Source organism: Prionailurus viverrinus, chromosome C1, assembly GCF_022837055.1.
Source record: "Prionailurus viverrinus isolate Anna chromosome C1, UM_Priviv_1.0, whole genome shotgun sequence".
In the NCBI taxonomy this organism is placed as follows: domain Eukaryota; kingdom Metazoa; phylum Chordata; class Mammalia; order Carnivora; family Felidae; genus Prionailurus; species Prionailurus viverrinus.
In genome coordinates this window covers 100,099,628-100,124,833 of record NC_062568.1, presented here as the reverse complement: position 1 = coordinate 100,124,833, position 25,206 = coordinate 100,099,628, and the positions used below count along the sequence as shown (strand labels likewise).

General features: G+C 54.1%; 1 protein-coding gene across 2 annotated transcripts in view; it reads left to right on the top strand.

Moving 5' to 3' along the window:
* TFCP2L1 (transcription factor CP2 like 1) overlaps window positions 1-25,206 on the top strand; it is a 56,745-nt gene that overhangs the window by 28,472 nt on the left and 3,067 nt on the right. For both annotated transcript variants that reach the window (XM_047873539.1, XM_047873538.1), the window contains 11 exons: window positions 4,312-4,388; window positions 4,921-5,026; window positions 5,711-5,817; window positions 7,041-7,193; window positions 10,354-10,464; window positions 12,888-12,979; window positions 15,309-15,357; window positions 15,445-15,538; window positions 18,108-18,198; window positions 19,398-19,501; window positions 21,923-22,065. In XM_047873539.1, the coding sequence (XP_047729495.1) occupies window positions 4,312-4,388; window positions 4,921-5,026; window positions 5,711-5,817; window positions 7,041-7,193; window positions 10,354-10,464; window positions 12,888-12,979; window positions 15,309-15,357; window positions 15,445-15,538; window positions 18,108-18,198; window positions 19,398-19,501; window positions 21,923-22,065 (1,127 nt within the window). The remainder of the gene's footprint in view (window positions 1-4,311; window positions 4,389-4,920; window positions 5,027-5,710; window positions 5,818-7,040; window positions 7,194-10,353; window positions 10,465-12,887; window positions 12,980-15,308; window positions 15,358-15,444; window positions 15,539-18,107; window positions 18,199-19,397; window positions 19,502-21,922; window positions 22,066-25,206) is intronic.

The following is a 25,206-nucleotide window of genomic DNA, read 5'->3' as shown; positions in this document are numbered from 1 at the left end:
GAGCAGTGATGGGTTTTCCTCATAGGACCGTTGGGGGGACCAAATCCAATAATGCATGTGACAGGCTTGGCCATGTCCTGGCATGTAGCCGTACAGAAACTGAATGATAGTTACTTATTATCCTATTTCCTTGATTCTAGGGCCAACTTCTCTTTCTTTTGCCACATTTTACAATTCTGGAATTAGAACAGGCTTTTACCTTCATTTCCTGTAGTGCTTGTTTTTCTTCCCAGGTTGTTTAGAATGTGGGAAACAGAATATTTTATAGACCAGGAATTGGGGCCAACATGCTGTATGCAGAATCCACCCTCCAAGTTGATTTGGTCATCTTAGGAATCCTCTCTCTTGTTGATCCTAGAGAGAAGAAGGAAGGGGAAAGAAACCCCATCTTAACTTGGGATGGGGATATATACAGTGACATGCTGTAGCAAACTGGTACCTCCCAGGAAAGAGAGAATCATGTAGAACTATAGATGTCCCCCGCCCAGTGAATGACACCCACCGGGTAGGATGCGGTAGGATCTGGAAACATTTAGTGTCTGCTCCTGGCTGTGCCAATTGTGCCCAAGTCAGGGAACCTCTGCCCCCTCCTCTCAGTGGGGCCCACGACCCCAAGCTGCCCGAGTCACGGGCTGTCTGACCTGTGCTGAGATTCAAGTGAGTGAACACCTGAGCAGATGCTGCCACCACGGGAGCACCCAGCGACTGGGAGCTGCCAGTTATTGTCCCCCGAGGCACGCCTCTCCCCTCCTGCCAGCTTGCCTCAGTTTTGCTTCGGATCGCTTTCTCATTCATTCATCCCCTCCGCTCTAGAAATCCTGTGCACTCCTCAGAGTCCATCTTAAATGTCATCTCCTAGTCCAAACCTTTTGTCACCCTTCCCCCCTTCCCCCCCCCCCCCCCCCCCCGTCACACCCTCATTCTCTGTGAGTATTGCTCAACTTTGGATCTCTGTTGTCTCTTAAGGAGATTTTCCAAATTCTGCCTTATATGACTACTTTTCCTACGTGGTGTGATGTAGCCTGGAAGACTGCTAACCTTCGAGGGCAAGAGTGTGTCTTAGTTTTGCAAACCCTGTATGTAGTTCTGGCACAGAACAGCATCGCAAAGAGTATGAAATGACATTTAAGCACACACTTGCGGAATATCTACTGTGTGTCAAACAATATAGTAACCAGCGGAACAGATGTACTCTGTGCCCTCATGGAGCCTGCTTCCCTTGGCTCTCACTCGTGCCCTGAAATGATGCTGGCCAAGCAGAGAGGTGCCCCTGTCAGGTCAGTTCAGCTTTCATGACCTCGCTGATTGGTGTGTGAGACCATGGACAGTGGCCTTCTGATGGCGCTGTGTGAGAGCTGGGCTTGGGGAGGTCGGTCTGGCCCCAGCGTTGGCGTCCAGGCACGCATGGGAGAGAGGTGCCCCGGAGTGTGTGTATGTGCAGGAGGAAGGGATAAGGACGGGAGATTGGAGAGGCGGTTGGGGAAGCATGTGGGTCAGACCTCGCAGCAGGTGGAAGAGGCTGTAGCCCCAGACCCAGGGCCCCACTTACTAGCTCTGAGCCCAGATTTCGCTGCCCCTTCTGTTCAGGCTCAAAACTGCCCTGCATGGGGCAGGAGGGGAGCCTCGGTTTGCTTGAGCTGGGGCTGTCCCGCAGAGCCTGGGGTCAGTGCTAATTGGGCCCTGGGGCACCTGTAAACCCATAGTGATGACCCGCTTGGGCCTCAGGCCTCATGCCAGAGCTGGCTACGTTTTCCGCTTTCCCTCGGAGAAGGTGGAGGACGCTGGAAAAACCAGTTAGGGTGTGTGAGGCTCCATTTTATGTTGCTGTTAAGGGAGTGTTGGCTCCAGAGCCCGGAAACGTATATTAAAAATCTGGCTCTTTCAGAAAGCTAGAAGCATTGGGTAGGTCAGCAAGTGGCATCTCCCGGACTGGTAAGTGGGCAGGACAAGAGTTTGGGGCTTGCGCCTACCCCCTCTGATGCGAAGGGCACATCGTCCTGAGTGGTAACTGGGGCTTAGTGCATCACTGTGTCCCTTGGTCCCGTCCCAGAGGCTGGTAAAATACCAAGCGGGCATTTCTGTGCTTGGCCGGCCTCGTTTCCAGGCCTGGTGGGAGCCGTGGGAAGGAGCCCCGTGGCACACAGCCCTGTGTCCGTCCTGCTCACTTCCGAGTCCCTGCGATTCACATGGTGTCGGGCAGTACTTGTTGTAGGCGAATATTTGGAAGCAATGATTTAATCTCCTGTCCTTCGCCCATTCTGTTGTTCGTTGCAGGGAGGATGAACAACTTTGTGGCTGCTTTAACAAATTACTACAAACATGTTGGCTTAAAACAAAACAACGGAAGTTTATTCTCCCAGAGTTCTTGTGGCTGGAGGTGGGAAATCTGATGGGGCTGTGCTCCTTCTGGGGGCTTTAGGGGACCAGCCAGTCTTTGCACCTTCCGGCTGCCGGGGGCTCCAGGTGTTCCTAGGTCTCCAGTCTCTGCTGCCTCTGCGGTCACATTGTCTCCTCTCTGTCTCCCCCGTGTGTCTCTTATAAGGACACTTGTGATTAGATTTAGGGACCTCCGGATAATCTAGGAGTATCTCCTCATCTCAGTATCCTTAATTTAATTGCATCTGCAAAGACTCTTTTTCCAAATACAAGATAACATTCACAGGTTGTGGAGATGAGGGTATGGACAGGCCTTTTCTGGGAGGTAGCAGCATTCAACCCACCCCCCGGGCTCTTAGGGTTTTTCATATCATGGCCGTTTTAGCTATTTTAAAGCTGCTAGCCGCTGGGTTTGTGCTGTTTGCAGTCAAGTTTCGTGTGTGTGTGTGTGTGTGTGTGTGTGTGTGTGTGTGTGTATAAAGAGAGGGAGAGAGGGAGAGGTGGGTTTTAATATAGGTAGATTTCCATTTTCCCCAGTTTTAGTTTCAGAAAGTCCTTCCCTATTGAGTGTTAGCTAAGTATGATTTATGTTCACATAAAACCTTAAGAAATTGGGGGCTCCTGGGTGGCTCCGTCAGTTAAGTGAGCACCTAACTCTTGATTTCGGCTCAGGTCATGATCTTGCGGTTGTGGGATTGAGCCTCTCTGTTCTGAGCGTGGAGCCTGCTTAAGATTCTCTCCCTCTCTCCCCATTCGTACTCTCTCTAAAAAAAGTAAAATAAAAACCAACCTTAAGAAATTTACTGTTTAGTCCAGTGGTAACTTCTTTTGATATTTGCTGTGAGGTGAATACCTATAAAACCCAGAGAAATCCGAGTCAAGTCTGTAGTTTGGTGAATTGCATGTGCGTGGTCAGTTTCCTGGTTTTGCTAATGAACCGTATTTACTTGGATGCCACCACTGGGGGAAATGGGGGACAGGCACTCAGATCTTTCTGTTCTGCATTTGTAACTTCTTGTGGGTCTATCCTTATCTTAAAAAAAAAAAAATCAAACCGCCAATCGGATTTACCAATTCCAATCATCAAATCATTTATCCTCTGTTAATTTGTAAAACATCCATTATTAGTTGTGAAATATATTAGGGTGTTTTAGAGTTGTGGTTACGCTTATTTACTTTGGGAAGAATTGACATCATTTGATATATGGTCTTCCTGTCAACGAATATGGCATGTCCTATTTATTCAGACTGTATATTATTTCCTAATAAAACGTGTATAGTTTCCTTCACACGTATTTGTACACGTATTATTTGTAGATGCGATTCATAGGTTCAAGTTCTCTCTGTTACTGTGGATGAGTCTTTTCTCCACGTATGTTCTTTAACCAGCTTGTGCTGGTTGGAATCCCCACACCCTTTAAATACATGAAATTCTTTTAACTTGGGAAAATGCTTTTCATTCTGCAATTAAAGACAATGTTTAACAGGCTTTTACTCGTTCCTTTAACCTGCTCTCGGGAACGGTATGGTCAGTTATTTACTGTAATGTGGATTTGGGTGAGTGGCTGTGTTCTCCATCCAAGTGAATGGGGGGGGGGCGTCCTTTATGAAGAAATGTTAAGTTACGTTCCGTAAATTTAATGTTAACTCCATTTTGTTGAATTCTGTTTCTTTGAAAATTGTGGAAGTGCTGTGTCTTGGGGTACACATGGTGTGCTACTTGGGGTGCCCTAGGTGCAACCAGGCTGAGTGGACAAGCTGGGGTGTGCAGTCCAGAGAGTCCATCTAAGTTGGCCACAGACTGACGCCTCTGCTTTGTCACCTGGGGCCATAGGCCTGGGTGGCCACTCAGGAGGTCAAGAAGGCCTCTCTATCTGGGTGAATCCCAGATTTGAAAGCACTCAGAAATGGAAAATGTTGTTAACCCCCCTCTAGGTCAGTCTTATGAAATCAGGCTGCTGGAGAATCGGAAGCTGGGAGACTTTCAAGATCTGAACACGAAATATGTCAAGGCAAGGCTGTGGGGCCGCCCTCCCTCCCCAGGGGTTGGTTGGGGTCTGGGAACCTGGGCTTGCCGAGGATGGGGCTCAGGAGTGGCCGGGAGGTTTGGGGAAAGCTCCAGAGTGGGAATGGGTTCCTGTTCCCTGGAGCGTGTTGTCTCAGGCGCCAGGGGCAAGCTGGTGGCACTGAGGACCAGAGGGGCCTGGGCTGATCGAACAGGCTCTGGGTTGGGCAGACTCAGGTTGGAGCCAGGCTTTGCCACTTACTGAACTTCCCTGAGCTGTCGTTAGCTCATCTGCACAAAAAGGTATATATGCACGTGAAGCACTTAGTAATCCTGGAAAAAGGGGTCGCCATCATTTTCACTGTGTTATTGGGGTTCTGAGCGGGGAGAAGCACGCAGAGCTTGCGAGCAGGGAAGGGAGGCTCCAGCAGGAGGGGCCTTGGTCTTGAAGGGTAGGAGGTTTGCCCTGGTAGGTGCTTCCTCTTGGGTCCTTGTTGGCCTCACACCTGGCTGTCCCCTCCCGGCCTCCCCTCCTCCAGAGCATTATCCGAGTGGTTTTCCACGACCGCCGGCTGCAGTACACGGAGCACCAGCAGCTGGAAGGATGGCGGTGGAGCAGGCCCGGGGACCGGATCCTGGACATCGGTGAGTCCCTTGGGCTAGGAGGGGCCCAAGGCACTCCAGGCACGTTGGGGTTCTTCCTGGATGCTATCGGACTCATGCCTGTGGGGGACACTTTAGTGCACTATTGCCTTGGGCAGAATGCTATGAGAGCTGGCACTGGTGACTGTGTCCTCAGGCCTGCCCTCGGGGACTTCCCCTTTCAGTGGCATGAGAAGGCCTGTAGTCGGGGATTGCCCGGAGGCTTTGCAGAGGGTCCTGCCTTAAAGGATTGTGATCTGTGATGGAGGGAAGCTTGGGCATCACGGAGACGGGCAGCAGAAACTGAATTTTGGAGTCTTAGGCACGGATCCCGGGGTCTTTTATCTATAACCCTGGCAGCCATTTGGGTTTTGGAATTTAGAACTCAGAATGACACCAGGGAGCGTAGACCCCCAAGCTGCACGGAATGCCTCCAACAGGCAATCAAGCACACTGATATTTCTGCAGCAGAATAGAATGGTCACACGAAATGGGACAAAGACTCTAAATAGCTTCGTGGCACTTCAAGTCGGGCTTTCTGCCAAATGGGTCACGCAAAACGTACTTTTCAGAACTTTTGGCATTTCAAATGGTGGTTAAGGCATTTGGACCTGTAATGAGGGTCCTTCCCTAAATACTTGGGAGTGGCTGACACTTGCACTTTTGTGTATGTGTATGTGTGTGCAGATATTCCACTGTCTGTTGGTATCTTGGACCCCAGGGCCAGCCCGACCCAGCTGAACGCTGTCGAGTTTCTGTGGGAGCCTTCGAAGAGAGCCTCTGCATTCATTCAGGTAGGCGGGGGAGCGGTTGTCCTCTGGGGAAGCCAGGAATCTCGGGGCCCACGTGTAGTTCCTCAGAACAGTCCACCTGCAGGGCCCTGCTGGGCTCCTGTTCTCTTTTGCAGGGACATACCCCGAAGGGGAGGGGGTGCAGGAGTGTTGCCCGTGCACAGAGCTAGCTGGTCCCTGGGGCTGGAAAAGGACTTGGCATGTTGTAGAATCCTGGGTGGGGTCTGCTTATCAATATATAAGCTTGCTACAAAATAAGCATGTCTTGGCGTACAGAATATGAAATAAGATTTTTTTCCATGATAGTTTCTAAGATTAAATTATTTAGTGGTCAGGCACCTGGTATGCATTCAGGGGCATGGCAGGGCCGCTGTGCTTCTGGGCTGGCACAGGCTGTCTCACTCACTATATGTCCCTTCCTGAGCCTCTTTGTTTTTCCACCTGTCTTACAAATCGGACAATGAGCATAAAGTCATTACTGCAGTACCTGGTCCATAGTAATTGCTCAGTAAAAGTTGTGACTTTTTTAAAAAACATAATTACAATATTCTTACTTTATTTTTTTAAAGTTTTTTTATTTGGAGAGAGAGAGAGAGTGTGCATGCATGCAGCAGAGGGGCAGAGAGAGGGAGAGAGGGGGCTCAATCCCATGAACCATGAGATCATGACCTGAGCCGAAACCCAGTTGGTTGCTTAACTGACTGAGCCACCCAGGCACCCCTCTTACTGTATTTTAAAGTCACTATTGCAATGGTGTTGTATTACCACAGTAATACATTATTATAGCATTATAGTGTTAATATACATTGAGTGTGGTAGGTTCTTAGCAGAAACACAGAGATGGTTCCAGCCCCCTGGTTATGCTTCTGGCCTGGCCCCAGGAACCTGGACACCAGGGCCACTGGGGGCTTAGCTGTGGTTCCACCTGCTCTGCAGTCTGGTGTCTGCCTGGGGAGAGAAGTGAGGGTGGGGCTACTGGGGTCCGTGGGCCTGAGCAATGGCAAGGACTTCGCTGGTCAGGCAGGGCCCCCGAGGTCAAGGGACAAAGGTGGGAGGGCATGTCCTTTATAAAGCGGGACGGAGGGCCATTGGCCTGGGGAGAGCGGGGAGGCTGACACAGATCTGCACCTGACTAGGCAGGATGGAAACCTTCATTTGGCCAGGGGCACTTGCGGAGCCCAGGGCCGGTCCCTCTTCTTGCTTCTTGCCCACGTTTCCCCTTCCAGGTGCACTGTATCAGCACAGAATTCACCCCGAGGAAGCACGGGGGTGAGAAGGGGGTGCCTTTCCGAGTGCAGATTGACACATTTAAGCAGAACGACAATGGGGAATACACAGAGCACTTGCACTCGGCCAGCTGCCAGATCAAGGTGTTCAAGGTAGGACATCCTTGCCACGTTCCACCCGGGGTCACACGTGCCCACGGGTCCCTGCCTGCGCTGGACAGTGACACCAGCACGTTGACCTGTGCAGTCCCCCTGGAGGCCCAGCAGGGGGCTTGGCGTCCCTGTAGCCCGGGGCTCCCTCCTGGATTCCTGAAGAGCACGAGCAGTATGTCTTGGGGTGATGGGCCTGGCCGCTGTGGGCGTCCTTCTGCGTGTGGCACCTTCCGTCTCCCGTCACCACAGATGGCCGTGCCCAGCTCTACTTTGTAAGAATGTCTGGACTTGAACGTTTCTAGGTTTTTGTTTTCCTCCCATGCACTTTGTAGCTGGCCACAGATTCCGTAGTTCGATTCTCCTTAAACTCAAGCCAGGAGGCCCCTTGCAGGAATCCTGGCCACAGATGTTCTTACCGAGGGCCCGAGGCCATGTCGCTGTCTGCAGTGGCCTCCTGTCAGAGAAAGAAATGTTTTTGGAGGTACCTCCTCCCTTGTCCTTCCTTGCTCACCCCCTGCAGTTGCCCGTTACTACTTTTCATCTCCTCGGTCTGGACCGATACTTCCCAACGATGATTCGTGGCCGGTGACGCAGCTGAAGGTCCTGTGTGGCCTGGGGAGATGCAGGGTCACGACGGAGCCTGTGGCACCCCTGGGGGCGAGGGCGGGTGGGCCGTGTGGATTGGGACACCTTGGTCAGTTAGCGGTGCTGCGGTAGCACCCTTCGCAACCCTGCTTCAGGATCGGGACTCCTTGAAATCAAACCCACTCTATCGGTTGCCTATTGCTGCTGTAACAAATTACCATACGTTTAGGGGCTTAAAGCCACACACATTCACGATCTCCCAGTGCTGGAGGCCCGAAGTCTGAAAGGGTCTCCCTGGGCTCAATTCCTTTACGGAGGCTCCAAGGGAGGAGAATCCCTTTCCGTACCTTTTCCAGCTTCTAGAGGCCTCTGCCTTCCTCGGCCTGTGACTTGTCCACCTGTCTTCAGAGCGAGCGAGAGTGGCCGGGCCCTTCTCGCCACACCTCTCCAACCTCCTCTCCTCCCTTCCTTGCCCACTTCTGCAGCCCTGTGGTTACATTGGACCCCCGGGATGATGCAGGATAACCTTCCTGTTTGCATCTCACACTGCTAGCTCTGTTAACTCCACATGCAGCCTTACCCCTTTTGCCGCATAAGGCGACAGCCTGTCGGCTCTGGGGATCAGGATGTGGCCGTCTCTGGAGAACACGCTTCTGCTGACCTTGTCCACTGGTGCACCGGGTGCCGTGGACTCTGGTCTTATTGCCTGCTCTAGGATCTCACAGTTCTGGGTCCGGTGGACAGCTCCACAGCTGTGCTGCTGGAGGTCTTTGCCTGTCCCCAGTCATCCTCTGTCCTTGTCATATACAGACCACATTTGTGGTCCTTCTAGCCGTACTTGTCCTCAGGTCCTGTGGCACCCAGTGGAGTCCCTAGGGATCAGAGGCTGTGCTGGGCAGCAGGAGAGAAGGGACAGTGTCTGCCCCCCTGGAATGCCTAGGCCTCCCCACGCCCCCTACCAGCTCCCCTTTCTACACCCTGAGGCAGAAGCTCAGTGGCGAGGGCTCTGCCCACCACACTCCTGGACCATACATCGGGTATTATTGAGGAATTGGTCTGGAAGCTTCTTTGAATGACTCAAGAAAGGTCTTGGCATCTCCTGCAGGGGTGTAGGGGCCCCTGTCCCCTGAAACTGGCTTCTCAGAATGCCTGAGGAGGTGTGGCCACCCCATGCGTCCAGCCCCATCACAGAAGCAGTTCAAGCAGGTGTGCGCAAGCACCGGGCGGAGCCTTGCCAACCTGTCCGTCATTCTTCCACCCCTACTCGCCCCCATCACTGGGAAGCCTCCTGCTTGTTGGAGCCTTGCCCTGAGGCTCTGGGTACATCAGGGCCTCTGAAGAGACAAGCAGGACCCCTCTCTGACCATCTACCTCCCCCAGGCCTCGCTGGGCCAAGTGCCAGCCCCACACGCAGGCTCGCCCCATGTCTCCTGAGTGGAGAATCCCTCCTGTTAAGGACAGGAGCGGGAGGCAGACGAAGCGGGGTATGGGTCCCGCAGGCCCAGCTCTTTCTCTGAACACCGGATCTGTCGTTCCTGTCCCCAGGTGACCGACTCCCTCAAACCCATTTCCATCTAACATGGGTATCACATCCCCCCTGAGAGCTGTTTCCTAAAATGCCCTTGAGCTGGGAGCCAAAAGCTGTAGCCTGAGGAAGGTGCATAGACAGTCCGTGAAGGTGCCATTGAGCTTGGGAGTGGGCAGATTTTGCTTCACGCCAGGCACAGTCCACTGTGTATGCGGTGAGACTGCTCTGTTCTGGGGCTGCTTGGAGTCTTGATGTCTGAAGCCACCAACCAGGCTGTGAATGTCCAGAGCACCCCTGCGGGCAGGGCCGCTGTGGCCGGCTTGGTGGTGGTACACACCCGGGTGCGCTCTCTTGGACTCTTCACCTGGTCGACACTTACTTCTGCTTCAGTTTTTTTTTTTTTTTTTTTTTTTTACCGAACAGCCAAACAGGTTCCTCTCCATTTTAGACAAGTGACTTGAGCCTCAGTTTCCTTACCTGTAAATGAAAGAACTGATGGAGCTTGTGAGGCCTGGGCCCCTCTGTAAGTTGCTCACGGGTGCTTGGCGCCCAGGCGAGGCTCTGTCAGGATGGAGGTGTCACCCTGTGTGGGTGGGGTGTGGGAGTGGGGAGCTGCAGCATAGTCCCAGGAGCTGGGGGTCAGGAGGCCTTCACGAGTGTCCAGGGGCTCCTAGCCTGCAGGTGCGGACCACACTTCCCGCACCGGTAACCCAGGGAGTGCAGTGGGGTCTGCGGTGGCTCCCAAGGGTTTGTCCATGGGCCAGTGGCATTGACCTCCCCCCTGAGCAGCCAAGTGGCAGGACCCTGGCAGGCTGTGAGTTCTCTTGGGTGGGGAAGCACAAGGGCTCCAGGAAGAGGACTGCGTGCTTGCTGCCCAGGAGGCGAGGGAGACGCTCTCCTGTGCAGAGATCCTGCCTGGGCTTCTGGGCCCCGGGTGAGGTGGGTCGTGTGCAGGCCTTGGGGACTGTCGCTCAGCCCTGGGTCTTTCTCTGACAGCTGCCCCTGCCCACTTTGGGCTAATTGGACCTCTGTGCTCTGCACTTGCAGCCAAAGGGAGCTGACCGGAAACAGAAGACTGACCGGGAAAAGATGGAGAAGAGAACTGCCCAAGAGAAGGAGAAGTACCAGCCGTCCTACGAGACCACCATTCTCACAGAGGTGAGCTGTCCGGGTGCCCGGTGCGGGGCCCAGGCCTTTCTGCCGGGAGCAGGACGATGGCACTGTTGGTCTAGATTCTTGGGAAATCGCCCACCTTGAGGGAATGCTTCTATTGAAAGTGCCCATTAGATTGTGGTAGGTTCCCGGGTCCAGAGCTGTGTTCATGCGATAAGGCTGGGTGGCCAGAAATAGCTTCCAGCTCTGGGCTGCCATTTGCACTTTCCAGAATTGGGTTATTATTATTTTTTTGATCGGTAAAGGCCCTAAATCCGAAAGGTAGAAGAGTGTATGTACCTCAGAAAATACCTCTCCCAAAGGTGCCCTAGCCTCGAGCTTTCCCCAAGGGCAGCTGGTGTCTCTGGGTCCACCTGTGTCTGGCCCAGCTTTCTCTGCAAAGGAAGCCAGCTCACACACATTTGCTCCACACCTGCTTGTTTTGCACCAACAGCACGCACAGACATGCTGTTCTGTAACTGTATTTAATAGCCTATGGGAGTCTGTTCCCCATCTGTTCACAAAGAGCATTCTAGTACTTTATCCAGTGGCGTGGCCTCCGTTGTGTAGCTGGATGGCCTACTGGAGGACATCAGGTTCTTTCCAAGCTCTGGCTATTTGAGACAGGGAGCATTGGATGACCCCGTGCACGTGAGGTTCTGCATGTGGTAGAAAGACCCGCGGGCTTCCTTTCTCAGCCGGCTTGCTGCTTGGTGGTTTGGACAGGTGTTGGAATGGGTTTCCTCCTAACCCTGACACCGACAGCAGTCCGCTGCAGCCATTCTCTGTCCAAGGTACGTCTGAGACCCTCGCCGTCACAGGCTCTCCTTCCTCCTGTCACAGGTCACCGCTGGTGCCACCTCTTCCTGGGTGGGCTCTGTTGTTTGTTTAAACAGCTGTTCCCCACTGTGTTCTGTAATCAGTACAGCCAGTGGGTGTCTGTTCACCGAATAACTTGAAAGGCCCTCCACACACGCATGAGGCCCAGCGCCGGCCATGGTGGGGTTAAGGCGATGTCAAGGGTGAGGCCCGGCTACGGAGCATCTAAGAGAACAGTGGCCGGTCCTGGTTCTGGCTGATGGGGTGTGTGTGTGAGCACGTGTATTCAGCCATAGGCGGAAGGCTGTCTGCAACAAGGTAGTCTGGAAGCTAATTTGGCGGCACAGGCTGATACGTACTGGTGTTTCATCTAACTCGGGATACAGTGGCCAGTGAGCCCTGGGACAGGAAGAGCCTACCTTACTCTCGGCAGCAAAGAAGTGCAAGGCTCTGCATTTAGGAATTAGGGCTCAGACCGGTGGGTTCTCCCCAGGCCTCGATCCCTTCCCCTGTGGGTGATGCCATCCGGGGTTGGCCTCCATGCTCCCACTGCCCTGCATCTACAGACACCTCTTCCTTCCCGGCTGAGCCTCAACCTCTCTGCTCCGGGCTATTTCCTGGCTTCCCCAGGGGAGGAGAGGTCCGGGGGTGCTTCAGAAACCCCCCAGGTCCTTGTCAGAGCGGTATGGTTGGTCAAAACCCCCACCTGGCCTGTGACCTTGTGAGGTGACAGTTTGTCGGCTTTCCTCCTTGGCTCCCGGATTTAGCACCAACAAATTCCAACCCACGCTCACCACAGAGTTAAATATTTGCCAACCTGTGGTTCGGCGGCTGATAGTAAATCTTCAGGAACGCTTCAAATTGGCCCTCTCCAAAGAGGTGTCCTCACCGGGAAGAGAAGAAGTGAATACTGGGTCTGCTGGCTGCCCCAACAGGCAAAACCTGTATGTCTGTGCTTTCTCTGGGCGATTCTCACATACGTTCATTTTTGGCTTCTGCACAAGAAGTTCCTCGGAGGCCAAGGATCACATCTTCCGTGTGGCTTGTCTCCCTGAGCTCCTAGCAGGACACCTGACCCACACTAAGCACGCACAGAATGATGGTGAAGGGGGGCTGCCCCCGGAGATTGAGCAAGTGCCTCCTGCTCTCCAGGGCCCGTCGGCTGATTCTGGTTTCAAATGGTGCAGGTTTTCGTTCTGAGCTTTACTGATGATTTTTGTTTGGGAGTTACCTGGGTCCAGTGCTCCCTGTTACGCGCATTCACCCACATTTGTCTGTGCCTGGGAAACCTGCCTCTGGGCAGCTGGCTCTCTCCTTGTGGACCCAGGTGATGGATGATGTTTCTTGCCCTCGCTGGTGTGGCTGCTGGGAAGCTCAGAGAGACACATGCCACACCTTGCTTGCTCTGGGTATGACTGAATGGCAGGTGTCTTCTCTGCTGTACTTGGTTTCTTCTGTGTGGCCCAAGTAACCCATGCTTTGCTGGCTCACACGGGCCAGGTGTTGAGGGTTCGGTGGTTGCATGCACCGGCCTCGATGGCTGCTGCTGCCCGAGTTGCCCCTGAGTACGATGGCCCCCGAGTCACCGCTGCCCTGTGCTCTTTCTGCAGTGCTCCCCGTGGCCCGACATGGCCTATCAGGTGAACAGCGCCCCGTCTCCCAGCTACAATGGCTCTCCAAACAGCTTTGGCCTCGGCGAAGGGTACGTCTGCTGTTTTCTCCCTCTAAGAGTCCATGGAGTGATCGTGGGTATAGGCTCCTTTCTGGATCTTCTTCTCTGCCTTTTCCCTCCTTTAGTACCTTGGCATTGATTTGGGTTTCGGGGAGGTGTTTGTAATATTTGCACAGCTTTCTGTGCGTGGACATGTGTCTGTAAACACCCATCTGTGGGCCAACAGCCCACAACCCGCCTGCCCATGCCTTCCCCCGGTAAAAGCAGGTTGGTCTGCAGGGGCCCTCCAGGGCAGAATGGCCCCCTACACAGATGGGGCCTTGGGAGGCAGCTGTTTGGGTGGCTGCAGTGGCCGTGAGGGGCCTTCTTGGTTCTCTCTGCTATCCTTGTGCATGTTCTCTGGGTAGCAGGGTCAGCCCAGGGTGATCCTGGCCCCGGGTTTCAGGGCTTGTAACCCAGAAGTGGCCTCGTTACTGGTCACCCAGCTCTGCAAATGCACAGGCCACACTGACTCTAAGGTGACGGTAGTGCAGGGGCCGGTGGGCGTCAGTCCGGCCTTTCCCGGGGTTTGTGGCACAGGAAGGGCCCACGGCGCCCCTGTGATGGCCATGCACATCTTGATCCTGTTCCTGGGGGCAGGGGGAGATGTGGGCGTGGAACCTGGGATGCCTCAAAGCTTGTGCTTGTCCCACAAGAGTGTCTATGAACTTGATTTCACAAGGTGAGGGGGGCTGGGGGGGGGCATAGAAAAGACGTCATGTTCAGAATCAGGCGGACCGAGTGTTAAATCCCACCTTTTGGGGGGGCAGTTCCTTAACCTCCCTCAGCCTTGCTCTCCCCACTACCAAGGGAGTTAGGATTCCATGTAGGGTCAGGGGAACGTGTGTAAGGTGCCCCAGGCCTCAAAGACATGTGACAAAGCGTAGCTGTTTTTACCAATGACTGGTCTGAGGGTCATCCCTACAAGGGCCTTTTCTTCATTGTTACTGTGATAAGGTACATACAAATTGAAACTTATCATTTTCTGATTAAAAAAATTTTTAATGCTTATTTTAGAGAGAGAGAGCACGCGTGCCTGCAAATGGGGGAGGGGCAGAGAGAGAGGGAGACACAGAATTTGAAGCAGGCTCTAGGATCTAAGCTGTTAGTACAGAGCCTGACGCAGGGCTTGAACTCGCGAACCACAAGATCATAACCTGAGCCGAAGATGGATGCTTAACCAACTGAGCCACCCAGGTACCTCTGGGAGGGTCATTTTAAAATGTATCTCTCTCTTGGGGTGCCTGGGTGGCTCAGTCACTTAAGGGTCCGACTCTTGGTTTTGACTCAGGTCGTGATCTCATGGTTTGTGAGATCGAGTCCTGTGTCGGGCTCCACGCTGGTGGTGTGGAGCCTGCTTGGGGTTCGTTCTCTCTCTCTCCCTCTCTCTCTCTCTCTCTCTCTCTCCCTTTCTCTTTCTCTCTCTGCTCCTCCCCTGCTTGTGCTCTCTCTCAAAATAAATAAACTTAAAAAAAATAAAGTGTATCTTTCTCTCAACTTAAAAATCCAGATATTTAGGGGTGCCTGGGTGGCTCAGTCAGTTAAGTGTACGGCTTCGGCTCAGGTCATGATCTTGCGGTCTGTGAGTTAGAGCCCCTCGTTGGGCTCTGTGCTGACAGCTCAGAGCCTGGAGCCTGTTTCAGATTCTGTGTCTCCCTCTGTCTCTGGTCCTCCCCCGTTCATGCTCTATCTTCCTCTGTCTCAAAAATAAATAAACATTGAAAAAAAATTTAAAAAAAAAATCCAGATATTTAGGTCTGTGCCTTCTCTGTAGCAAGCCCTTGAAGGGAGGTCGGTGTGCCTCCAATGATGAGACTGTTTTTCTCGTGGACAGACGTCCCGGGGTGGCTGTCGTTCACTGTAGGACGCCTCCCTAGGGAGCCCCCAGCCCTCTCCTGTCTCTGCAGAGAGAAGTGTTTAGCTGCCGCTGTCCAGGCACCAAGTCACTGTGCAGAGTCGTGTCTGGGGCTTTTAGGGCAGGTGCCCTTCCCTGGGGCTGAGGCTGGGGTGGAAATGATGTGGGAGAGAATCAGATGCAAACAGACCCTGAGCTTGGGGTGGAGGGGTTATCGCTGGCCCGGCTGTGTTGGCAGACAGAACATCGTGTCTACCCTGAACGGTTGGTCAGGGATTTTGAGGGGCTGTGCAGGTAGTTACTGCCTACACTCTCTGACCTGGGAAATTCTGGACGCCCTGCTGCATTTGCAGCCAACACCATACCTGAGGGGAGGTGAGAGCCCTGGCCTGGGGACCTTCCCGGGTCCCGGTGTCCCGGAAGGCATCCTCACGAGGCCTTATGACCTGTTCTCTTCCTTTGTAGGAACAGCTCTCCGACCCACCCAGTGGAGACCCTGCCCTTGGGCAATGACGTAAGTGTCTGCAGCCAGGCTCTCTGGCTGCGTGTCCCTGGGTAGACCTTGCCTGGTCATTTCAAGGTCCCTTCTCTCTGCCTGCAGCACCTGCTTCCATCGGCCTCGATCCAGGATGCCCAGCAGTGGCTGCACCGAAACAGATTTTCACAGTTTTGCCGGCTCTTTGCCAGCTTCTCGGGTGAGAGCATCTCTGTGTTTTTATTTATTTATTTATTTATTTATTTATTTATTTATAATTTTTTTTTTTTTTTGCCCTTAATGTTTATTCATTTTTGAAAGAGAGAGCATGAGCGGGAAAGGGGCAGAGAGAGGGGGACACAGAATCTGAAGCAGGCTCCAGGCTCCGAGCTGTCAGCACAGAGCCCAACGTGGGGCTCGAACTCATGAACTGCGAGATCGTGACCTGCGCCGAAGTCGGATGCTCAACCGACTGAGCCACCCAGGCGCCGCTATTTATTTTTTATTTTTTAAAATTAATTTATTTATTAAAAAAAAATTTTTTTTAACGTTTATTTATTTTTGAGAGAGGGAGAGACAGAGTGCTAGCAGGGTAGGGGCAGAGAGAGAGAAGGAGGCACAGAATCTGAAGCAGGCTCCAGGCTCTGAGCTGTCAGCACAGAGCCCGACGTGGGGCTCGAACCCATGAACCATGAGATTGTGACCTGAGCTGAAGTCAGATGCTTAACCGAGCCACCTAGGTGCCCCTGTGTTGTTTTTAAGACCCACGTCTTAGATCTTAAAAACACTTAACAAAGCTAGTTACCTTCCAGGACTCTCCCGCTGTGCCTGTAGGGCCATGGTTTTGTCCTGGGGACCCAGCATAGCATTGGTCACTCATTCACATTTGCTGACCCTGGGCCAAGTGCTAAATTAGAACATCCTGCCCTTAGAAGTTTCCAGTCGAGGGTGGCTGTTAGGGCGGACCATGTGGGTCCCATGGGGTGGGCTCTAGTCTACCTGGGAAGGGCCCCCTTGGCCAAGCAAACGAGGCCGCTGCATACTCAACAAGCCTTCCTGGTAATGCTGCCTGTCGGTCACACGGTCTCCAGAGCCACAACCTGTGAGATGGTGGTGAAGCCACAGGTGAGAAGGGGAATCTGGTCCTTCCTTCTCTAAATGGTTGTTGAAGCCCTTGCTGACAGGGCTGTTAGAGACCCAGAGCCAGGGCTGTGGGGTATAAGGGTAGACTGAGCAGTGAACGTTGCCACCAAGCCGAGTCAGCTCAGAGTGACGGGGAGAGGAGAGTTTTGGCCAGAACTAGAGGAGCGACCCCCAAGGGCATCTGTGCCAGTGGAAGGAGCACCGCACGTGGTCATCTTTCAGCCCAGCTTCTGTTAAGACCTTCCTCTGTGCTGGGGGGCAGGTACGAGGACGGTGGGACAGGGACGTTGTCCTCAGGGGTCCTTGCAGCTTCGAGTCAGTGCAGCTGTGTGAACCAGGCGTCTCAGCGCAGTGTGACCCTCCTGTGATGGGCAGGCTGTGAGGAGGGACGTGGCCCCGGCCCGGGAGGAGCGAGGAGGGCTGCCGTCTTAAGGTGGGGTGCTCTGCACAGGTCTTCCTGAGAAGTGCCCTTGAGCAGAGGCTGGGCCAAGGGAGGGACAGTGAAATTTCCAAGCGGGGTGAAAGTGCAGAGGCCACAAGGTGGATGCCTGACTGGTGTGACCACAGAGCAGAGCACCCAGGTGACTGGGGCCAAGGGAACTGGGGAAAGAGGTGAGGTCAGAGAGGTACTGAGGGGCCTGGTAGAAGAGTGGAGGGAGTTTGGCTTTTACTCCGTGTCGGGGAGCCATTGTGCCTACAGAAATACACCTGAAACTGTATCTTAACTGTGGCAGGAAAAGGGGAATATGGATATTGTCACTCCTGGCCATGTGGCTGTTGGCCGGTTTTCAGCAGAAGGCTCGTAGCATACTTGTGCCTCGGAGAGTCCACATGGGCACAAGCCTGTAGAGGCCTCCTTGAGCTTTGAGGAAGAGACTGTATCTGCAGACGAGGATGTTCATAGACCTTATTCATAATCGCTCCCAACTGGGAGCACGCCTATTGGCAGAAGGGACACATGAGTGTGGTGTATGCACCCAACCAATAATGTCTAAGAAAGGGCATGAATGATGTATAACCACAAACAGCATGAATGAGCCCAGAAGTAGAGCTTGGAGGGAGGAGCAGACATCGGAAAACACAGCCGACTCCGTTCCACTTATGTCAGTTTCAAAGACGCACGCAAAACTCCTGCCTGTGAGAAATCAGGACAGCAGTTCCCCATTGGCAGGGAGGGGGGCTGGCTGGCACGAGGGGCCCATGGGGGGTGGGAGCATTCTGCCTCTTGATCTGTGCGCCAGGAGCACGGGTGCCTTCAGAGCGGCCGCCTCTGGCGAGCCACGTACTTTTGTATTCAGGCAAGTGCATGTGCGACCGGCGTCCTGTGCTGGGTGCCATGCTCATATGTTACGTGCCGGTGAACGGTGTGGAGGGAGCGGCAGGCAGGCACAGGCTGTGAGGACCTCTCAGCTCTCATAGATGCCCGATTGTTCTGCCGAGTTTTGAGAACACTACTCCTCTCTTGTGCGGTGGTTTTCTGATGTTTATCTTTTTGCTGTTTCTTTCTCCCTGGAATGTCTGATGCTCCCTGAGGATGAGGCAGACTCTTCCCTGTCTCCCCGCCCACGGTGCAGCATCTGCAGGTGCCCAGGGAGGGGACCTTTTCTGTGTGTCCCACTAACGAGCGGCCTCATTTACCTACCTAGGTGCTGACTTGCTTAAGATGTCTCGAGACGACTTGGTCCAGATCTGTGGCCCTGCCGATGGGATCCGGCTCTTTAATGCCATCAAAGGCCGGTGGGTGCCAGTGTCCAGCTGGATACAGGGGGTGGCAGGAGGCCCCATCCCAGTGGGCTGGCTGGTAGGGACAGGGCTCCTCAGGGGGCAGGTGCAGAAGGAGGCCCTTTGAGGGGGGATCAGGGTCATGGGGGGTGGGGCGGGGCTGGGCCGGCCGGCCGCTGCTCATCTTGCCCGGAGGCCCGGCCCCTTCTCTCTCTCTCTCTCTCTCTCTCTCTCTCTCTCTCTCTTTTGGCACGAGCCTTGGCTCTGGATGTCAGCCCCTCAGCCTCAGCGGCTTGCATGGTCCTGGGTTTCCAGCTGCCTCTTCCCAGAGGGAGGCCTGGATTGGCTACTCAGCCTCATGCTGCAGCGCCCGGTTCTCTGGGCAGACTGGAGGGCGGGGCTGGGTCTGAGGGAGCCACCTGCTGCGGCAGAAGTGTTCTGTGCCTCACCGCTCAGCACGGCAGCCCCGGCCTCGTATGGCCATGGAGTGCCTGGTTTCAGGCTAATGTAACTGAGCATGTGACTTTTAAATTTTTTTTTTTTTAACGTTTATTTATTTTTGAGACAGAGAGAGACAGAGCATGAACAGGGGAGGAGCAGAGAGAGAGGGAGACACAGAATCCGAAACAGGCTCCAGGCTCTGAGCTGTCAGCACAGAGCCCGACGCGGGGCTCGAACTCACGGACCGTGAGATCGTGACCTGAGCCGAAGTCGGACGCTTAACTGACCGAGCCACCCAGGCGCCCCTCATTTAACTTTCACACGTGAACAGCCCAGTTTTAGAGGGAGGGAGAGAGCCGGGGTGTGAATCTCAGATCTGATCTTCCTGTTACGGGTTTTACAACGGGGTTAAAGCCTTCATCCCTGTGAGCCTCAGTTTCCTCCTCTGTAAAATGAGGTTCCAGCTCTCTGGGTGTGTGAGGATGGAAGGCGGTGGGCATGTTGAGTTCTGGAAAGCCGGAGAAGGTGTTTGCGCTTGTTACCACCCTGAAAAACGCCTTGTGTCTTGAGCCTCATGTTCTGGGCAGAGTGCCCTCATGGCCTGTTGCGGGACCTCCTGCCTGCAGGCGAGCCCGCGTGCAGCTTTAGAGGCCCAGCACAAGTATGGGCCCCTGCATGCTGGAACGTTCCGGAACAACAGAGCCTGGTCCTTCTCCCCCTTCCCCCCTCCCCCCTCCCCCCTCCCTGCTATTTATTTCCTCTGCTCCTGCCAGGAATGTGAGGCCGAAGATGACCATTTACGTCTGTCAGGAGCTGGAGCAGAACCGAGCGCCCCTGCAGCAGAAGCGGGATGGCGGTGGGGACAGCAGTCTGTGTGGTGAGTTGTGGGCACCCCTCCCCAACCCAGGGCCGATTATAGGGGTTGGCGGAGTAACAGGAAGATGTAGCAGCAGCCTGAGTCCTCTTGCAGAGAACGTTGCCACTGAACCCATCTCACTCCGGCTTCGTGCAAGACGAGTTTTTGTTCAACTTCCTCCTGGGATCGAAATGTTTTAAGGTGGAGGTCATCCCGCAGAACGTGTGGTCCAGCTTACTTCCTTCCTACCTGGGGAACAGGCCCAGAGAGGGGGTGTGTTCCCCCAGAGCCACTTAGCCACTTGTGGTATTGGGAGTGGGGCCTTCTGGCTCCCAGGCTCCCAGGCTGGTGACTGGTGACACTCAGTGGCCATATTCCCGCAGTGTGGCCTCTTGTGGTTTCCCCCAGCTGGATAAGTCTTTCCCGTGTGGTTTGGTGGCTGCACGAGGGCTGAGGAGCACCTCAGGGGCACGTGGCTCTTTCTGGTCGGCAGTCTAGTCTGGAGGCAGTTTGGTGAGAGGACACGGCTGAGGTCAGGCCCAGTGCCGGCCGTGTGGCCTGTTGGCAGTGTGGCCTCGGGCAGGGTACCAGGGCCTGTGCCGCAGCTTCCACATGTGTGAAATAGAGACAGCAACCCAACCCCCAGGGCGTGCGGTTTCAGCGAGACGATGCAGGGAAGGGGAAGCGCTTTGCTTCTGGGCGCTTGCCAGTGTCAGTAGAGTCTGTTCTTTGTGTGTGTCTGCAGGGAGCGAGGGAGCACCCCGTGTGCCTCTGCGGGTCCCTCCAGATCGCTCTGGCCCTGTCCAGAGGGCTCCGTGTGCTCACTTATTTGCTTCTAGTAGGAACTGTTGGGAACGTTGTCTCACTGTGGGGGACCCTGAGGCACAGAGTGGGTAACTGCCCCAAAACGACAGCGTCGTACAAGGCAGAGCCAGAACCCAAACAGTTGGACCCCAGGAACTGGCTTCTGAGCCCTGGGTCTGGCTCCTGTACGCTTCTGGAGGATGTCTGGCTCCTTCCCCTGCTTTGCAACTGTCAGCCTGTGAAGGACGGATTTCAGCTCGTGGAGCTGACCCTGCACGTGCCCCGAGGCTCTAGGACGTGTAGAGATCGTTTGCGGCCTTGCTTCTCGTGTGGCCGAGTTGGGATTTGAACCTGGGCTTGCCTACTCTAGAGCCTCGTGCTTCCCCAGGCTGCCCCCACCAGACCCCGGATGAGAGGTGGCTTGGGAGGCGTTCAGGGGAGTGTCCCACTGACCCTGTCAGCCGCTCCAAGCACTCCTGGTGGGCACCACACTCAGCTGGGGGCAGGCAAGGCCAGCGACAAAAGGTATACAGCACAGGGTGCCGGCCTGCGAGCCGTCTGGGTGTTTGTGGCCGGCCTGATTTGTTGGCAGTGTGAACTCAGAAAAAGTGGAGCAGGGTAACCTAAACACAGGTAGGTTAGAAGTGTTATAAAAAGGACTCCCCCGAGAGAGGCTGGCATTTGGAGCTGGTGTCTGCACGGGAAGGGGCAGCACACAGCGGCCACCTCCTCTGCGGAGTTGGACGGCCGGTCAGCCTGTCTGACGTCCTGGGACGGCAAATCTGTTGCCTGGCTGGCACCCCTTCAGGGGGAGCCGATGTGTGTGCGTTTGCACGTGCACGCACGCACGCTTTTGAAAGAATGGGGTCTCTGTTCCTCGGTTGAGGTAGGAGTTTGGGAATCTCTAATTCAATCTGGTTGTGCACCCCTCCCCCCACCCCTGAGCGTGTAGTCCACCGCCGGGAGCCCAGAGTTGCCTCCCGCCTGGCGGGTTTGGGTTTCGAATAAGGAAGCATTTCCAGCCTCGGGGTCACTGCTGTCTTCCAGCGGGCTGGTGACACTCCCAGCGCCCCCCTTCCCTTTGTGGTCGCAGTGCTGGAGCTGAGTAGTATTTGGGCTGTGGGGAAGGGCAAGGACAAGACTCGCCTGCTGTCAAGTGGCAGTTATCCTTAAATCCTGCTCTTTGCTCCCCCAAAGCCATCCAATGGCCCCTCTGTGCAACGGAAAGGAAGGACAGGGGACACAGGATTTCTCCTCTCTCCTGCGAGGGTGCACATCTGGCCGCACGTCAGAATCGCTGGAAGCTCGTTAAAATACAGAGTTGTGCCAGCTGATCTCGCTCTAGCTCCCAACCCTAAATGGGTGTCACTGAGTGTGGGGCGGACGCAGGAATTCTACATTCTATGGAAGATTCCCCCCAGGAGAGACGGGTACGGGAATGAGGACCCATAGCCTCGCTGCGGTTCCCCTGTCACTGGGCCGTGCAGGGGCTTTGTGCCTGTTCCAGCCAGGTCCTGGCGAATCAGTCTGGGCATGGGCATCCTTACAACCCAGTGACTGATGGGGGGTGGGCACAGGGGTGGGCTCCTTAGAAAGCAGGCATGTGTTCTACAGAAGGCCCTGTCCCTCACCCTGCAGTGTACCACGCCATCTTCTTGGAGGAGCTGACCACCTTGGAGCTGGTTGAGAAGATTGCCAACCTGTATAGCATCTCCCCCCAGCACATCCACCGAGTCTATCGGCAGGGCCCCACCGGCATCCACGTGGTGGTCAGCAACGAGGTGAGCGCTGCCCAGCCCCAACTTGCGGCCCGGGTCTTGGGGCTGCAGGGAGGCACCCCCTGGGGCTTGGGGATGACTTCCGTCCAGAGATGGCCGCTAAGTCTTCTCTGCGTGCCACATGCCCTTGACTGCACCCGGAGCGCAGAGGGAGAGAGTTCTGTGGCTCTAAATAGTTCTCTAGTGTCCACTCCAGGCCCCATCCTCAGCCAGGCGCCATGCAGGAGCCACGGCACAGACTGCACCCCTGCCCTCAGGGTGCTCACGGTCGGGGCTGGAAGAAGTTGGGAGGAGGGTGGGCGGCGGGTCCCAGGGAGCTGGGTGATGGAGAGGATGCAGGTCGTGTGAGAGAACGGAGCCCTCCTGTGCTGAATGGTGGAGGTGCCGCAGCCTTCCCGGGTCTGTCCTTGGCCACACAGACCTGTACACGGCCCACGCGGCCGCTGGCAGAGGGCACACGGTGATCTGATCGCACTCACGGCTAAGGAGGGGGTTATTAATTAAACTGGTTTGCCGGGATGTTTAGGCATTCCTGCACACGGCAGAACAGAGCTTTCAGGCCTGTTCTATCCCAGTCCCTCCTCTTGATAATAACAGTAAGGAGTGTCGGTATTTACCCGCTGCTTACTGTTCTAAGTGCCCGCGTAGTGATTCGTTTAATCCCAACAGCTTCCTGTGAAGTGGGTAAAATGATCCCACTTCATAAATGAGAAACTGGAGGCACAGAGAGGCTGAGTAATTGCCCCAGGTCTCACAGCTGGTAAGGGGATGGGAACCCTGGTGTCTGGCTGTAGAGCCCAGCTCATAGACAGCAGGCTGTGCCACCTCCCCTGAAATGAGGCCTTTATAAACACAGTTGGGCTAATGGGGGCAGGGGCAGCCCCCTGAGCCCCCTGTGAGAACTCTGAAAACATCTGGAGAGGACTGTAGGTGACATGGCACCCGGATGGTGCCTGGGAGTGCAGAGCAGATGTGGGCTTTGGGATTGGATGCGTGTCCCCACCTGGACCTTGCTCCCAGGAGCGGAGTGACCTGGGGCAAATTTACGTAACCTCTGTGAGCCTCAGTTTACACATCTGTAAAATGGGGATAAGTATACCCACCAAGGAGGTTGGAGTAAGGATAAAATGAGAAAATAGCATCAGGCACCAGGAGACCCCAGATAGGGGTGGTGAGAGCCCCCCATTTCATGGCAGTTTGGTCCTGGAGGTTGGCAAGGGGGCAGCGATTGCCTTCCTTTTGAACTCAAAAGCAATTCACAGTTAGTATAAGTCAGGAAGTGTAAATTGGGGCGCCTGGGTGGCTCAGTCGGTTAAGCGTCTGACTTTGGCTTAGGTCATGATCTCACGGTTTGTGGGTTTGAGCCCGGCATCAGGCTCTATGCTGATGGCTCAGAGCCTGGAGCCTGCTTCGGATTCTGTGTCTCCCTCTCTCTCCGTCGCTCCCCCACTCTCCCCCCACCTCAAATATAAACAAACATTAAAAAAAATTTAAAAAGTGTAAACCAGCTGAAGGCAAATGTGAAGGGTCCTTATCTTCCCCACTCTTTTCCTAGAAGAGTTTATGTTAGCTTTGAAGGGATTCTGCCAGACGACGTTTTGTGCGAGCGTCCGTCATGTGCCCGAGCGTTGTGTAGGTTGTGTAGGTGTGGGTTTTAAAAACACATGACAAAGATGGACGCCTGGCTGGCTCAGTGGAGCACATAGCTCTTGATCTCGGGGTTGTGAGTTCAAGTCCCATGTTGGGTGTGGAGATTTCTTAAAAATAATAAAATCTTTACCACACACACACACACACACACGCACATCCCAAAGGTCCAGCTGTACATTTTCTGCAACTTGCTGTCTTTGTCACCAGTTCAGAACTCCGTCCATGTCATTACGTTCAAATCCAGTGCAGCTATTTTTGCACCCCCATTTCACAGATAAGGTGAAGCCCAGAGTTCCCGACTTGAGCACTAACTTTAGAGTAGCCAGGAAGGTTGAGACACCCTGAGCGATGGACTGCTGTAGTGGCACGGAAAATGTGTCACTTTGCATTTCACAATGAATTTCTTTGGTGAAGACAAAAGCCAAGAATGTGCGGAACCCTTGCAATTTCACGGGTCCCTGCAGGAAGTTCCTTCCCCAGCTTGCCCTGTGCCCTCCAGAGTGAGCAGTTAAGCAAGTGAAGCAGAGAACAGAACTCAAAAGCTACCTCAGCTAAGTAGGCGATTCTTATTCCCCTGAAGTCTCCTTGCCTCTTAACCCTGAATCAATTGGAAACCTTTGGTTCTTAATTGCCAGAGTGCTGGAGGCAGCCTGGCCAGCCGCGGAGCCAGCCCCTGAGGTGCAAGGGCACTTAATTAAACAAGGGAGTTACTGATTAAGCCCAAGTGGGCTCTGCTTAGGGCTTTGCATGCCCAAGTGGCTGGGCCGCCAAGAGTCCTAGAGGGCACAGGCCAGTAGTATAGAATAAATGTACTTCATGCATCATTAGGCCCTGCAGGGAGGGGCAGGGGTCGACAGGTGGATGGATTTGCAGGATTTGGGGGGCAATAATATGTAGCTTGACTTTTTTAATTTGAAAAGGGGTTTTGCCATCGTGTTGGCTAGTCTATGCGTGTGGGGGGTATATTTAAGTATATTTTTAATATTCTTTCCGTTGATCTTGTGAAATATGGCCGACGTATGCTTAAGTGCCCGATACCTGCACTCAGGTTAGTGCCATATTGTGTTAGCCCCTTTGTGGGCTCCTTTCCTGTTCCACTCCATCCCTCCACCTGCTGGTCTGAATTTTGTGTTAATCTCTCCTTTGTTCCTCCTCAACATATTTAATTTTGCCTATTTTAAAACTTGATATAGGTGGAATAATAGCATATTTTTCTGTGACTTTCTTTCATTTCCCTGTATATTTAAAAAATTTTTTTGAATTTTTATTTATTTTTGAGAAAGAGAGAGACAGAGTGCAAGCAGGGGAGGGGCAGAGGGAGAGGGAGGCACAGAATCCGAAGCAGGCTCCAGGCTCTGAGCTGTCAGCACAGAGCCCGACGCGGGGCTTGAACTCACAAACCGCGAGATCATGACCGGAGACGGAGTCGGACGCTTAACCAACTGAGCCACCCAGGCGCCCCGATTCCCTGTATATTTTTGAGATTTCACACAG